Source organism: Natator depressus, chromosome 5, assembly GCF_965152275.1.
Source record: "Natator depressus isolate rNatDep1 chromosome 5, rNatDep2.hap1, whole genome shotgun sequence".
In the NCBI taxonomy this organism is placed as follows: domain Eukaryota; kingdom Metazoa; phylum Chordata; order Testudines; family Cheloniidae; genus Natator; species Natator depressus.
Window position 1 is genome coordinate 28,434,431 of NC_134238.1, and position 14,391 is coordinate 28,448,821.

The 14,391-nt window shown below is 39.6% G+C and overlaps 1 protein-coding gene across 2 annotated transcripts in view; it reads right to left on the reverse strand.

Annotated features, from left to right (window-relative positions):
- Positions 1 to 13,377, reverse strand: part of C6 (complement C6) — a 37,148-nt gene extending 23,771 nt beyond the window's left edge. For both annotated transcript variants that reach the window (XR_012639488.1, XM_074952506.1), the window contains exons 1-7: positions 13,257 to 13,377; positions 11,380 to 11,539; positions 10,212 to 10,368; positions 8,110 to 8,254; positions 7,212 to 7,353; positions 6,171 to 6,309; positions 4,342 to 4,542 (exon numbers count right to left, since the gene is read on the reverse strand). Coding sequence is in view for 1 of the 2 variants with exons in the window: in XM_074952506.1 (XP_074808607.1) it covers positions 4,342 to 4,542; positions 6,171 to 6,309; positions 7,212 to 7,353; positions 8,110 to 8,254; positions 10,212 to 10,368; positions 11,380 to 11,522 (927 nt within the window). In the remaining variant the exon portion in view is untranslated. The remainder of the gene's footprint in view (positions 1 to 4,341; positions 4,543 to 6,170; positions 6,310 to 7,211; positions 7,354 to 8,109; positions 8,255 to 10,211; positions 10,369 to 11,379; positions 11,540 to 13,256) is intronic.
- Between the last annotated feature and the right edge of the window lie 1,014 nt (positions 13,378 to 14,391).

Here is a 14,391-nt window from a genome sequence, read left to right on the forward strand (position 1 = left end):
ACGTTAACAGATGGGAGAGAATGTCCAGAGTAAAACAAAAAACAAAAACAACGACATGAAAAGAGGCACTGATGACATAATCAGAAGCTGCAGCTTCCTGCGTCAGCTGCTTCTCTCTGAGCAGACCAAGAGATGCTGGGGAAATGAAGGGTAACCCCAGCTGGATCTCAGCTTCCCCTTCCCCACGGTTGGCCAGTCACAATTTTAGCTCATTTTATAGAGTTTGCATTGAATTCCAGGATGCCCATCTAACATTTCACATCGCAGTTACAGGGAGATTTGAAATAAATGACCTAAGAGATGCCACTTGTATTTCTCCTTAGGACATATTGAGATACTCAAACTGACCCTTGGTAGCACAAGTTCCTATTGAAGTTGGGACTGATCCTGTACCCACTGAATTCAATGGGAGCTCATGCCAGCAACTCTGACAATAAGATGTCTCAAGCGGAACACCCAAAATGAGTGGCCACTTCTGAAAATATTGGCCTAAATGCTTAGTCAGGCCAAATGTGCATTAATTTCAGTGGGAATTTTGCATGATTTAGAACATCAGGATTTAGCCAACAGTTTCATTCCCTAGTATTTCTCAGGGCTTTTCTTGGACTTTCTCTCTGGTTTTGTACCTATCCACTCATGAATGGCATAGGTACTTTTCACACATTTCCACGGAATGTGTGCATCCTTGTTTTTACCCTCACTTGGCTCAGAAAGCGTATATTTTCTAATTGTGTCCAACTCAGCTGTCTTTTGTATTGTACGTGTGTATCATGTATCTGCAATTTCTACTAGTAAATGTATTTCTAAATGCCTGTGACAAGCAATTCTTTGCAGAACAATTTCCCAGAAATTTAATATCTACCCAATAATTACTACATTCAAACATAGAAATGCTCAGGATTTTTGGCACTATAAGATATCTAAACATTCTAGCAACTTGGAAATCTTAAATCTAATTATCTTTGGGCAGATGCTTCCCCTATAAAACTGTAGAGATCCTCATGACATCAGTAAAACCTACTTATGCCAGTGGTAAACTTATCCCTTAGAGTACTAAATATCAGTACTAAATATTATTACAAATATTTATCTTGGTCAGGGTAGACTATTTAGTATGATATTGTGCCAAACTCTGCTCAGTTACATGAACATAACTTCAGTGACTTCAATTAACATATACACAATCTACTTATTTCATTGTGGTGTAACCCAAGGCAGCACAACTGGCCAGTGTGAGACTTGGCAGTTTTGATTGAGAAGGGGATATACAATTAATTCATGGGGACATTTTCTCTGATTTCAAGCAATACTGTTTCATTCCTGTAAGTTTTAAATAAGGACAAACTCAAAGTGAAGTCAAAACCGCTGTGTTTCACCTGTTTGTACATTGAATCCATTAGATTCACATGATTTCAGCCACACACTCCAGCCAGTAGGGACAGAAGCAACCAAATCAGGGACTGCTGCCCTGGTGGGGAGGGGGCGAAATGGGTCCAAGTTGGGGCCACCGCTACCCCCATTACTTGCTTTGGATCAACAATAGTGCAGAGGTGGCCCCCTGAACTCTGGGGGCACTAGGACCTATGTGGTGCCTCTCCCTCCCCCCAACTCCCAGTCTGGGCACTGGAGAAAACTGCAGAGAGGAGCTGGCCAGAGATTCCAGCTGGTAGGAGCAGACGCAGCCAAAGCAGGGATCTTCAGACATCCAGAGAACTTTCTACAGTTTTGACTGAGCTTTCTCTGTCCTGACTGTACCTGACTGGCTGTTTGCTCCAACCCTCCTGCTCCCCTCCCAGTCTATTCACCAGAGCTTCACTCCACTCCTGACCCCCATATGCTCTTCTCCCCTTCCCTGTCGCCCTACTTCCTTCTGTTTCCATTTAGCTGCTCCCCTCTTAAGTAACCCCCCTTCCAAATATCATGGAATTAACATGATATTTGCCACCATCACATTGTTCACTCTGCTTGTATGTTTTACCCCTTTCCTCACCCTATGTCTGTCTTATCTATTAGACTGTAAGCTCCTTGGGACAGGGACTGTTTACTACTCTGTACAATGAGGCCCCACTCTTGACTGACTCTGAGGAACTACCATGCTACACATGTTAAATTAAAAAAAAAAAGATTCCATTGTGAAACAAACTGGCTAGGATTTCTCAAACTAGATTCAATTTTAAAATTTATGTTAACACTCATGAATCTTAGACAATCTGGTAAGGAAACGAGAAAGTCAGGTAGGTTTCTGGATCCACTGCTAGCATTTTGCACCACCCTAATCATGATTAGAAGCAGCAGCTACTGTGACATATTTAACTATGCTCTCTGTTTTCTCTGTTGTGTACTGCCCTCTTAAATTTCTAAAGGTGTCTCTGATTTGCAGAGGCCAGCAGTCATTTTGCATTCAGTTCAATACAGACTTCTCAGAGATGGCAAACACACACTGTATACTCTCTGGTAGGGACTTTACTTCTGTTCTTTCTTGGTCTGTGGTTCTTAACCTAAGATTACAGACATTTCTGGCTGAAAAGAAGTGCCTGTTTACTCTTTATGCATGAAAAACTATACAGATACAGTCTTATTAAACTCTTCCCTCTCCACTCAATAAGATTCTTGGCAGCTGTTAAGTTATGAAAAAACAATAGTTTTTGGAAGAAGCCTATCGCTTCACTGCAGACATTAAAAACCAACTGTGAATTTTTTTTCACTTTTTGGGGAAAATTATCTTTTTATTAAAAACATCATAAGCCACATGTTTTATTTGATATGCTAATGTCAGCATTTTTGTGATTTTGTGTCCATTCATTTTGGATTCCAATGCACAAGTAGCAAAGAAAAGTGCTGCACATTGATAACTCCCCTGTATTTGTGGAGAATGCTTTCTTGAATTAAGTAGTTCAAACTCAATCTTAACCAGTCACCTGCTGCCCAGTGTACCAGGCGCACCTGTCAAGGCAAATGGGCTTAATCCAAAATCCAGTAAAATCAGAACGAATCTCTCTGTTGACTTCAATGGACTTTAGAACAGGCAGTTATTGACCTGCCAAATACTTCTGGTACATCCTGGCAATCTATTGGTCTCAAAGCAATGTTCCTTTTATTGGCAGGGTAGGAGTTCAGTGATAAAAAATAAGGGAAATACTTAGCATTATATAGCATTTTGAACATGCAAAGAGCTGTGCAGTTATTAACCAAATAATTTACAGGGAATGGTCTTAAAGATATTTTGCTTTTGCCTTTGAGAGCTAGATAACTTTGTCATGGCTCTCCCTAAATTTAATATACAGAATAGGACAAGTAATAAATGTTATGTAATTTGAGAGGGGTCAGAGAAGAGTCATGAATATGATTCAAAGATTTGAAAAATGCTTTATAGAAGACCCTCAAGGAGCTTAATCTAGTTAATTTATCAAAAAGAAGGCCAAGGAGTGACTTTATTGCTGTCTATAAGGGCCTACTCAGGAAACAGAAATTTGATAGTAGTAGGCTCTTCAGTTTAGCCAACAAAGATATAACAAGATCCAATTGCTAGAAACCGAAGCTCGACAAATTCAGATTAGATCTGAGGTGCTTTTTTTTTTTTTTTTAAAACAGTGAGGGTAATTAACCATTGGACAATTTATTAGGGATTCTGTATCACTGGAAATCTTTGAATCAAGGTATGCTCTAGTTCAATAACTATTGGATAGACTACCAATAACCTGACAATTCCAAGCCTCTGGTATTATAAGGTGAGAGTTACCAGAGGTGAAAAATAATGTGGATTTATTCCCATATTTATAAAATCACAAATCCTGGTTGAACTTTATTTCCTCTGGGCCATTTTCTCAAACGACTGCCTGGGCTTGGAGTGAGGGGTTGGGTTACCTGACCTGTTAAACTCAACTCTGATATATTCTTAGAAGAGAGGTATCCTATGATGTTTTGACATGGTACTTTCCCACACAGTTGTATCTGTTTAAAGGTATATTATAGGTATCTCTTGTGGCATAAGGAAGAAAAAAATCTTATTTATACGTAAGTCCAATGGAATTTTATAGGTATAAAATGTAGATCTATCTCCTAGAAGTCATTTAAAGGGCAAGGTGATAACCCATGTGTGAAAAAACAATGTTTATATTTCACCGAAGTGAACAAAATTGCCTATTCTTAAACTAAGAGGTATTCTGGGTTTGACAATCATTTCAGCCCTGAGTACCCATTTTCCTTTCTCTCATTTAGCATAGAAAAGTTTCTTGTGCTAGCTTGATTATAAAACATACTCTTTTGAAGATCTGTCATTCCTGGGATTGAACAGATGGAGAGTGAAAGAAATAATAAAATATGAGATCTAGTTTATTATACCTTTTTATATGAGGCTTCAATGGCTTCCTTGAAGGAGGAAGATGATGTGATTTTTACACGTCTCTTTTTTGAGAAGAGACCTGGGATCCCAGAAGAGCTTCTTCCAGAGCCAGTGTATGAACTATCACTAGCAGATTCAGTGTGCAGAGGAATTATATCCTGATAGAAATCTGATGCCACATCATCCTCTTCATTTTCCACCTAGAGAGGCAGAAATGCAAAACAAGCTCACCCAAAGGGTTGTTCATTAGATTATTATTAAAAAATGAAGTTCGAAATTTTCTGGGAGCAACACATTTGAATGTTTAACAATTGACAAAATGACAAGAAAAAAGTCCATTGATTACACAAGGGACTGTTTTTAGAAGCTGATGGTTAAAATGTGCAAAAGGTATATGCACGGAAAGGCATTTGGACATGAAAATAGGTCAAATGGGTGTTTTTGCATGCAGTTATTCATTTATATATCAAATACATATTTGAATGTAGACAGTTTCAAGTGCAACTGATGTCAGACTTTGAAAATGTGTCTGAAAAGCCTAAACAATGTTTCCCACTTTCAACATGCTTTTCAAAGCTGTTGATATTCAAAGGAGCTCAGACCTTCCACAGTTGCAAGTCCCTTCGTACATACAAGGGATGAGACAACTGGTTTGCGTAAAATAAGAAATGATTCACATTTTCAGCCCAACTCAAGCAAATCCAAAATAAAACATTTTGGGAAATTTGAAAAACTTCAGTTCATGTTAGTTTGGTTGGGTTTTTGTCCGTTTCTAGTTCTGCACACTGCTCCACTCTCCGATTTAAGCTGGGAGCAGGAGGGAAAGAATTGAAATACTATGAGTAATGCCATTCTCATTGAATCTCTAGCCCAGCGTTTCCCAAACTTTTTTGGCCACGGAACACTTTTTAGCCTGTTACAGAACACTTATAATATTATTTTGTAGTCGTTTGGTTTTCAGATAAAAAATTGCATTATTTATGCTCAAATATATTTTATTTTATAAAACAAAGCAAACATACAAATTTAAAATAACTTGAACTAACAATTTCTAACTGGAAAGCACGTATAAAGTAGTACAAAAATCAAGTGCAAGAGTCAAAATTAAATTCTAGATTCTTTCACGGAACACCTATTCACATCATGCGGAACACAGTTTGGGAAACTCTGCTCTAGCCTATTTCAAATTACAAAGCACTGAAACTTAAGAGGGAGATTCTGGTCCAATGATCTTTCCAGCTCAAAGCATGTTGTATATGTGAATATATAGATCCAGATGTACATACAGCAGAAACCTCTAAACCTGCTATAATTTGCTAATTTCTTTTGGTGGATGAAAACTCACTATGTCACGAGGACAGCTTTGCAGAGACATGGAGCAAAACAATTTGCTTCTCCCATAATTAGACGTTTCTGCACTTCTCTACACTTGAACCTGGATGGCTACGAAATCTACAAGCTTTGTACTTGCAAATTCAGTTAAACTCCCTACATAGCGCCTTTGGAAGTGTGGTCTTTGTGCAATCACACCTCTTGCATCACTGGTAAAAAAATATGGCTGCAGTTAGTATAAAATCTGCAATGTGGATCTCATCCATAGCGTGGACCTTGTTGCACACTTTGCCCTTATTCCATCGACAGAGCTGCCATTGACATCAATAAAGATCTGTAGTGATCTGTCTCCAAAGTGATGTACCCTTGTCATAGCTCTTAGGTACTTTTCTTGAGTTATAATCTAGAATACATCCCTGCTTAACGCACCCATATCTCTCATATGGGCATCTCAGAACAGAGCTGTTGTTTAGTGGCTTTACTCCTCAGACAGTACCTGAAAGTGGATAGTCTCAAGATTTGCAGGAACACGAAATGATTTCCTTGTGTCATTGCCTTTTACTGTTGTGCATTTTCCTCCGTTGAATGAGTTATCAAGGATTTCTCCTCGGCTCTCTGCAGCCAGAAGATGAAAACTAGAAAGAAAGTAATCTTCCGAAGTTAAAGAGACATGGAAAGATAATAGGGCTAAAACCTGGTGTAAATCAACATAGCTGAAAAGAATGTAGGTTTACATCAACTAAGGATCTAATCAATGGATTTTATGTTGATGCTTTGAAAGAAATTCTTCCTACAAGAGTTCCGAACTCATGAAGAATGCATCTCAAAAATGCACCTATACTTTCACACTTGTCTGTCTCTATTGATCCAGGACGCTACGCCACACCCATCACTGGGGAACTGGAGTACCTAGGGCTGTAATGTTTGAAAAGGCTGCACATATATCCCCTCTGTGTTATGCTCTGGGTCTTTGGATTCGATTCTGGATTAGAAGCACTCTATGGCAGAAGAGCAAGTTGCATACAGTCACCCAGTAAAATTGTTCTTTTCAGCTGACAGTAGCAAACAAAACATAACTTTAAATGATGTTGGGCAAAAATCTAATCAAAGAAATTCACATGTAGTGCAGAGCAAGACATGTTTAGGAAAACATTCTCCAATGAACAGAAGGGCTCAGACACAATGTAACTGCACATTTCTGATGTGTGGAGCCCAGGCTGCCAAGAGGGCATGTGGGGGGCCCCAAGCTCCCAGAGAGTAGTGCTTGTATGGCTCTCTCTATTGCATCCTGTATAGGAAACAAGGGAGCGCTGTGGCTCTGTGGCTAAGTAAATGCAATTGCCAAGTGCCATCACTTGTGCTTAATTATAGTCTTATAATTTTTTGATACTCTTAATAAAAAAATACCAGGTATTTTGTGCAGTTGGATTCACTAATGTACCAGCGCAGCCTTCAGATAGTAACTACCTCATTTACCCAAGTGTTAATGAGATAAAAACACCATAACCTATGAAAAAGGCAAGCAAAAGCAACATACCCATTGCCCATTAACTGTACACTGGGGATGCTCTCATATCTCCTGTTGCACACGGTCTTTTTCCGCCGACAGTCCCTTTCATCTGAGTTGTCCCCACAGTCGTTCTCTCCATTGCACTCCAAACTTTTGGCAATGCAGCGACCTGTTCCAGAGAAACCGCAGCAGCAAAAATATTTTTCATACAATAGCTCTGTCCGTTAGAATGACGGTAAGACAAAGAGACGTTTCTAATGCTTCAATAATTAGGGGGTATGAGTCTGCAGGAAGAAAAGAACTCTAGGGAAATAACAGAAATGCCTTCATTGTTCTAGTAGGGAGCAGCTTCTCTTGTTCTAATGGCTGTCCACATGCAGAATTGCCCTGGTTTAACTTAAGATTTGCCAAAAGCCTATGTGAAGATTCTTTCTTTGGTTTAACTCAGGCTTATTTTAATTGAGGAACAGGCCAAAGCTAAATCTACATAAGCCACCTTTAAATCTACTTAAGCGTATCCACCCAGAACTTTGCACTAGTTCAGTTAAACTGGTGCAGATCAAGGCCTAAAACTCTAAAGAGCCACGTACATACACAGAGGAACCCATGCAAAGAATCTCTTCTTGTTAAGAGCATTGCTGTTCTTCAGTAAACAGAGCTCATGTTGACAAACTGCCCAGGCTCAAGTTTCTTGCAGACACAATGAAGACAGAAGGAAGCAGCACAAAGATATAAAGCTCCTATTTTACACACAAATGCCTTGGCGATCCGTTCTCTAACTTCTTCTTTCCAAAACTCCACAAATGCATAGGAAGGATTTGGAGAGTACATACAGCATGTCATTCTTCAAATAAGTAGCCTATTACCTTTATGATTTTGATTTGAACATCTGATTTAGTGGCTATCGAGTGAATAGCACCATTACCGTTTTCACACTGGAACTTATTCCTGCAGTCAACTTCCTCTATGTTGCAAAGTTTAGTTGGGAAGCATCTCCGGGAATCCACCAATTGTTCAGTACAGGCCTGTCCCCTGAACTGAGATGGGCGCCGCAAGGACCTGACACGAAACTGAAAGGAAACAGAGGAAAAATTGGGTTATTTTTATGTTTACCTAGTCTCTAGCTAGATATTAATTAGTATTAGTACTAATGAGCAGTGGGTAGAGCTATACACAACTGGTTACTGCTGACTAGAACTGGAGTTGAATGAATTGCATGGGTGTAACTCCAGAGTTAGGCAGAGCAGAATCAGACCCACTATGTATCTTTGTCTGCAGTCGAGATTATGTTTCCTTATAGGCTTCATTGTTTGTGATTATTTGTGATCCATAACTGCATTACTATATTAGCTATGCTGAGTTCCAGGCACCATCTCTCAGCCCAGGTCATCCCTTCCAATCATTTGGAATTTATTTAGTCTTATCTTTGTATTTGTTTTGGAAATCACACCCTTCTGTCTTCAAGGCCATTTATATAAAGCTGCCAAGCATCATCCAGAGACCAGAGAGAGATTTGTACAAGGCTGGAGGGGAACGTGTGTGAGGGTGGGGTGGAGTAGATTATCAGTGCAAGCCAATTTTTTAGCTTGAAACAGAAAAATACACTGCATCAATATCTATGTGATTAAAAACAAAGCAGTATTTCATATGCATGTTTTTAAACAAAAACTGAGTAAACAAGAGAGGCCGAGGGTTCTGTACCATCGGTGCTAGAATTAGGGATATTAGGGGTGCTGCCGCACCCCCTGGCTTGAAATGGTTTCCAACGTATACAGGCTTTACAGTTTGGTTACGTGGCTCTGAGCTCCCCCACTACACAAATTATTCCAGCACCCCTTTTCTGTACAGTTTCAAAAATGCACAATGCAGTTATGAGTTATTGCTCCCTGAAGCTCTTGATGTTTGTATGTGGGGCTGCTGCTGTGCTTCTCAGTTCCTGCAGTTCCTCTCTGTACCAGCTCAGCCTGACTCTAGAGAGAAGATGGTGAGCACATTCTCCAAACAAATGTCACATGGGCTAAATCATCTCCCAAGGAAAACATCCATACTTCCTTACACACCCCACTTGGGTGGAGCAGTTTGGTAGCCTGAGGAGCTGCAGGAAGCATGACTATCTACGCACATAGATGTCTGAAGTCCCATAGACCATAGCAATTGCCTAACCGGATCAGGCCCATGGCCCATCTAACCCAATATCCTGTCTCAGATAGTGGCAGCACCAGATACTTCAGAGGAAGGTGTAAAATGCCACAATGGGATAATCTGCCCTCCTTGAGGGAAATCCCACATGGCTCAGGGCATCCATGAAATGGGCAAGCCATTATATGCTTCTTTCTGGACTCATACTGCATTTCGGCAGCATGGCTCTCTTAAGAATTAGCTACCTGGATTGGTCTCATCAGATTCTGAAATACCTTTGAAAATCTGACCCTAAAGATTTAATTAGGCGCCTAAATACTTTTGAAAATCTTGCCTTTAGAAGCAGAGTTGGAATGAATGTTGAAAGAAGCAGTCTTAATTCCCACTGCCAGACTAGGACAGTATTTGCACCCTTTTTATCTTTTTTTAAAAAATCCCATTAGAGTGGAGGATCTGACTCCATCAATGTAATTATCCCTCACTTTAGAATGCATTGACAAATACTGTGGAATATTCTAACAGCTCTGTCATTTTGGGGTGACCCAAAGAGACCTGTTAATTTGATGGCAGAATTTACCTCATCTACGGGAGACTTGTTCCTAATATTGACACTACCCCTTGAGAAAGGAGACTTGGCAGATTTGCTGCCTTTTTGTATGAACATGTGTGAGACAATGATTTGTGGTATCCAAACGTGTTACCTCTCTCTCTATTCTGAGCTGTTTCTTTTAATTGACTCCCCCCATTCCTGCCGATGCCAATTTATTATTGATTTCCCCTGTTCCCTTGGACTGTGCAAATCAGTTTGCCATGTGGTTCAGTATCTGAAATGCAAACAACACAGTCACATTTCCTCATACTCACCCATCAAATTTATTTTCCACCTACTTGTTTTTTAACACACGGGTCACATTCCGACCAAGGACCAAAGTCTCCAAGCTGACAGTTGATAGGACATGCCTGCTCGTTACATGCCCGGGATTCCTGCTTTGTGCACACTTGGTCACAGAAATTTTTTGTATAATAATCATCCAATTTTATTTGCCTAAAATGTAAAACATTAAAAATGATTAGTTTAGTTAGAGCCCTGTTAAAAAGTGGGAACTGGCTGCAAAGTTTGGCTCCAGGGGTGAGCTTCCTCCAGCTTTGGGGTGGGAGATGTTCACATCTGAGGTTTTTGGGTTCTGATCACTATAATGATAAGAGACAGTTGTGAATTTGGATCCAGCCAATCCAAACTTCCTCAATGTTCAGGGGTTTAATGGAACAGGGGTCTTGATTCAGGTCCATCTCTATGGCAAGGTGCCATCAGATGCGAACAGAAAAAGATCAGATTTTAATACCCAGAGATAAGGAGCAGCTTCTGTGCATGAAAGAAAGAGAAGAATCCAGTTGGATGATATACCAATGTAACAAGGAAACCTCTACCTCTGAAGTTAGGCACAATTTACCTTCTGTTGCAGAATTAAAACACTGATGCAGAATTCAATATTTATGGGACAAGCTCTTTTGAGACTGCCCAGTTTGACTCCTTCATACCTGTTCAAAGGCAGTGCACTGCAATGCAGTGCATTGCAATAGCCAGACCTTCCAGCCAAGAGCGCAGCACTCCATGAAGCTCATCAATATCACTCCAGAGTTGGCTTGGATAATGGTGGGTCACTCACATATACATTGCTTACTGGAGAAATGCAGGATTGAACCCATCATTACCAGAATAAATTAATATTGGGCTGTTCTATGTCCTTACTATAAGGTTCGTGAGCAAGAAAGTTTCACTTGGAGACATCTTAATTTTTTTTAAATGTACTTTGTGATGAGATTTTAAACTTTTCATAGCTATTCATCATCTAAATACTGGGTCAGGCCAACTGTTCCTTTTTCCTTATAGGTTATGGATGCAACAACTTCCAAAAGAAAAATAAGAATTATTACACAGCATTCTGCAAGTCCTTGGGTATTTTTAGATTTGCCAACCCCAAAGTGATATTTTCCTAACAGTCCACCTGAACCAGAAAAGTGAAGAGGTGAAATCAATCTGGTAGTTCACACCTACCTTTGCCTGGTCTGGGTTCCATAATTGCAAGTTTTTGAACAGCTTGACCATGATCCCCAGGGGTAATGTTCACAGTAGCACCCCTGGCTGCTCTGAATCACCGTGCCCAGGATGATAAGGCACACTAATATACTCTTGTCCATAGTCTGAAGGTGTCCAGCTACACAAAAATGAATATACAGTGCAAGAGCAACATAAATTGGAACATACATATTTTTGTGCCCATCTCTTAATAGTAATTTGTTTTTCATTATCTTCATCTTGAAAGTACAGTAAGGCAGAGATCTCATCCAAAATACAATGTAACTGACTGAGATTTCTGGAAAGTGATTATTGTTCAAGGGATTTATCTGTTAATATTTTAAGAACAATCCTGTGTCACACAAGTCAATAGGAGTTTTGCTATTGACTAGAATGGGAGTAGGATTGAGCCCTAAATGAGTATTTATAACACCATTTCGGATGAAGAAATTGTCTAAATCTTCATGTATGTGATCAATAATAATTTGATCCTGCTATCCTTACTCAGGGGTATTCCCAATAGGTATTTTGCTTGAATAAAAAACAGGATTAGGAACAACATTTGTTTCAAATTAAGCCTGAAACAATAGAACACTATCCCCTAATGAACGAAGATCAGATACATTTTGACCCTAATCCTTCAATGGGACTAGTCACAGGCTTCAAATAAACCATTGTGCTTAAGTGCTTTGCTGTATGGGGCCACTGTTTCTACAGTTTTTCCTTGCTACCTTGAGTACCACCAGATACATTTCAATTCCTGTTTTATTTCACTGGGCTGCCTGTCTAAGCTACAGAGTGGTAGCCGTGTTAGTCTGGATCTGTAAAAGCGGCAAAGAGTCCTGTGGCACCTTATAGACTAACAGACGTATTGGAGCATAAGCTTTCGTGGGTGAATACCCACTTCGTCGGATGCATGTAGTGGAAATTCCCAGAGGCAGGTATAAATATGCAAGCAAGAATCAGGCTAGGGATAACGAGGTCAGTTCAGTCAGGGAGGATGAGGCCCTCTTCTAGCAGCTGAGGTGTGAACACCAAGGGAGGAGAAACTGCTTTTGTAGCTGGCTAGCCGTTCACAGGCTTTGTTTAATCCTGAGATGATGGTGTCAAATTTGCAAATGAACTGAAGCTCAGCAGTTTCTCTTTGAAGTCTGGTCCTGAAGTTTTTTTGCTGCAGGATGGCTACCTTTAAATCTGCTATTGTGTGTCCAGGGAGGTTGAAGTGTTCTCCTACAGGTTTTTGTATATTGCCATTCCTAATATCTGATTTGGTTTCATTTATCCTTTTATGTAGGGATAAGCTACAAACTTCCACTATCCCAGGCCCAGCAGAGAAGGAAGCCAGGGGTGAATGCTGGCCCACTACTAATTCCTACATATCAATTAATATGTATTTGATGAGTGATCAGATTACAGAAAGGTCCTTGGAAAATAATATTTAGAAAATATACAAAGCTCTTCAAAGTGGTACATCAATGACTAATCCCTTGAAGGCAAGTTGATTTTTGACAAAAATATTATTAACATTTAACAGATGGAACAACTGAACACAGAAGTTACGTGATTTGCTAGTGCGTAAGTAGCAGAGCAGAGATTAGAACTTCTGGCTTTCCTGGAGTCCCTGCTTCCTAGTCCCCTACTAAATCCAGTTATGGTACTTCCCACCTAAAAATGACCAAACTCTACTGAAATTATTTTCATGTTACTTTGTTCATGCCTTACCTGTGTGCAGATAAAGGCTCACTTGTTCTGATCTATTATAGAGTATCTATAATAAGTACACTGACAATTACCAAAGTTATATACAGTTTATGCACACTATACAGGTGAATTAATCCATTTAAAAGTAGACTTACCCTGGTGCTTCACATACACTGAAATCAAGAGCAAAAAAACCCACTTGGCTAATTTACCACAAGATGGTTGGCTGCAAAGTCAGTCAGTTTCAGTTTTATGTAACCTCAGCATGGTATGAAAGGTTTTTCAAAGCCTTTTCAAGAGGTGCAGAGGTTCTGTTTGTTGTAGTTACATTTTAATCAAAGATCCACTGGTGGTATTATAGCTTTCAGACAAGCTGGCTGACTGTCAGCACCTCTGTGATTACCTTGAAAAATGCATCTTATGCTTTGGTGTTGTGCTAGGAATTCCTCTTTATACTATGTAGACCTTTGGGAATATGCAATTATTTTAAAGTGGTTGTTCAGAAACACACATATGCACATGGATATACACACACACTTTTCTACAATGTAGGAGGCTGAGTAGTGCTTATTTGCATAACAGTGTGCGTATACAGAAAGGAATGAACTTTATCTTGCAGTATTGATGCATTATCATGTCTGTGGGAAGGTTGATGGGGCATGGCCATCTTTAGTATTACCAGCAAAACCCAGGGAAAAGCAGACATAGGATGATTTATTCAAACAGCTGGTCAAACATAACAAGGAAGAAAATATGGCCACATGTGAATATATATATTTTCCTTTAAAGAATCACTTTAAACCTATCTGGTTAGGTTCTCAGCTGCTCTAAACTGGCATAACCAATTATGCCAGTTTACACCAGCTGAGAATCTGGTCCATCATTTTTTATAGCGAGATATTTTTAGGCAGATTATATTTCACCAGTGGCAAAATAAAGCCTACTGTGTGCACTCTTCTCTGGATTTTGATAAAGAAGCACTGAATATTAAAGTTAGCAAGACACATCCTTCCCCATACCTCTTCCCATAAAGAGACTGTCATCCATTAAACAAACACTGTGACAGCACTACTGGAAGTTAAAGTCTGCTCTTTTCCTTACACAGAGTTATGCAGTAAAACATTAATCAACCTCCACATCTCAAAAAAAATCCCACTGTATAGCAACTAATACTTCTGTCCATACATGACAGAATAGCTACTACTCTTCTTCTGTCATGAGGATGTCAGTTCCTGATTCCTACTTAAGTCAAATTAATACCAAGTGTTGCAGATCTCCCTGACATGCCTG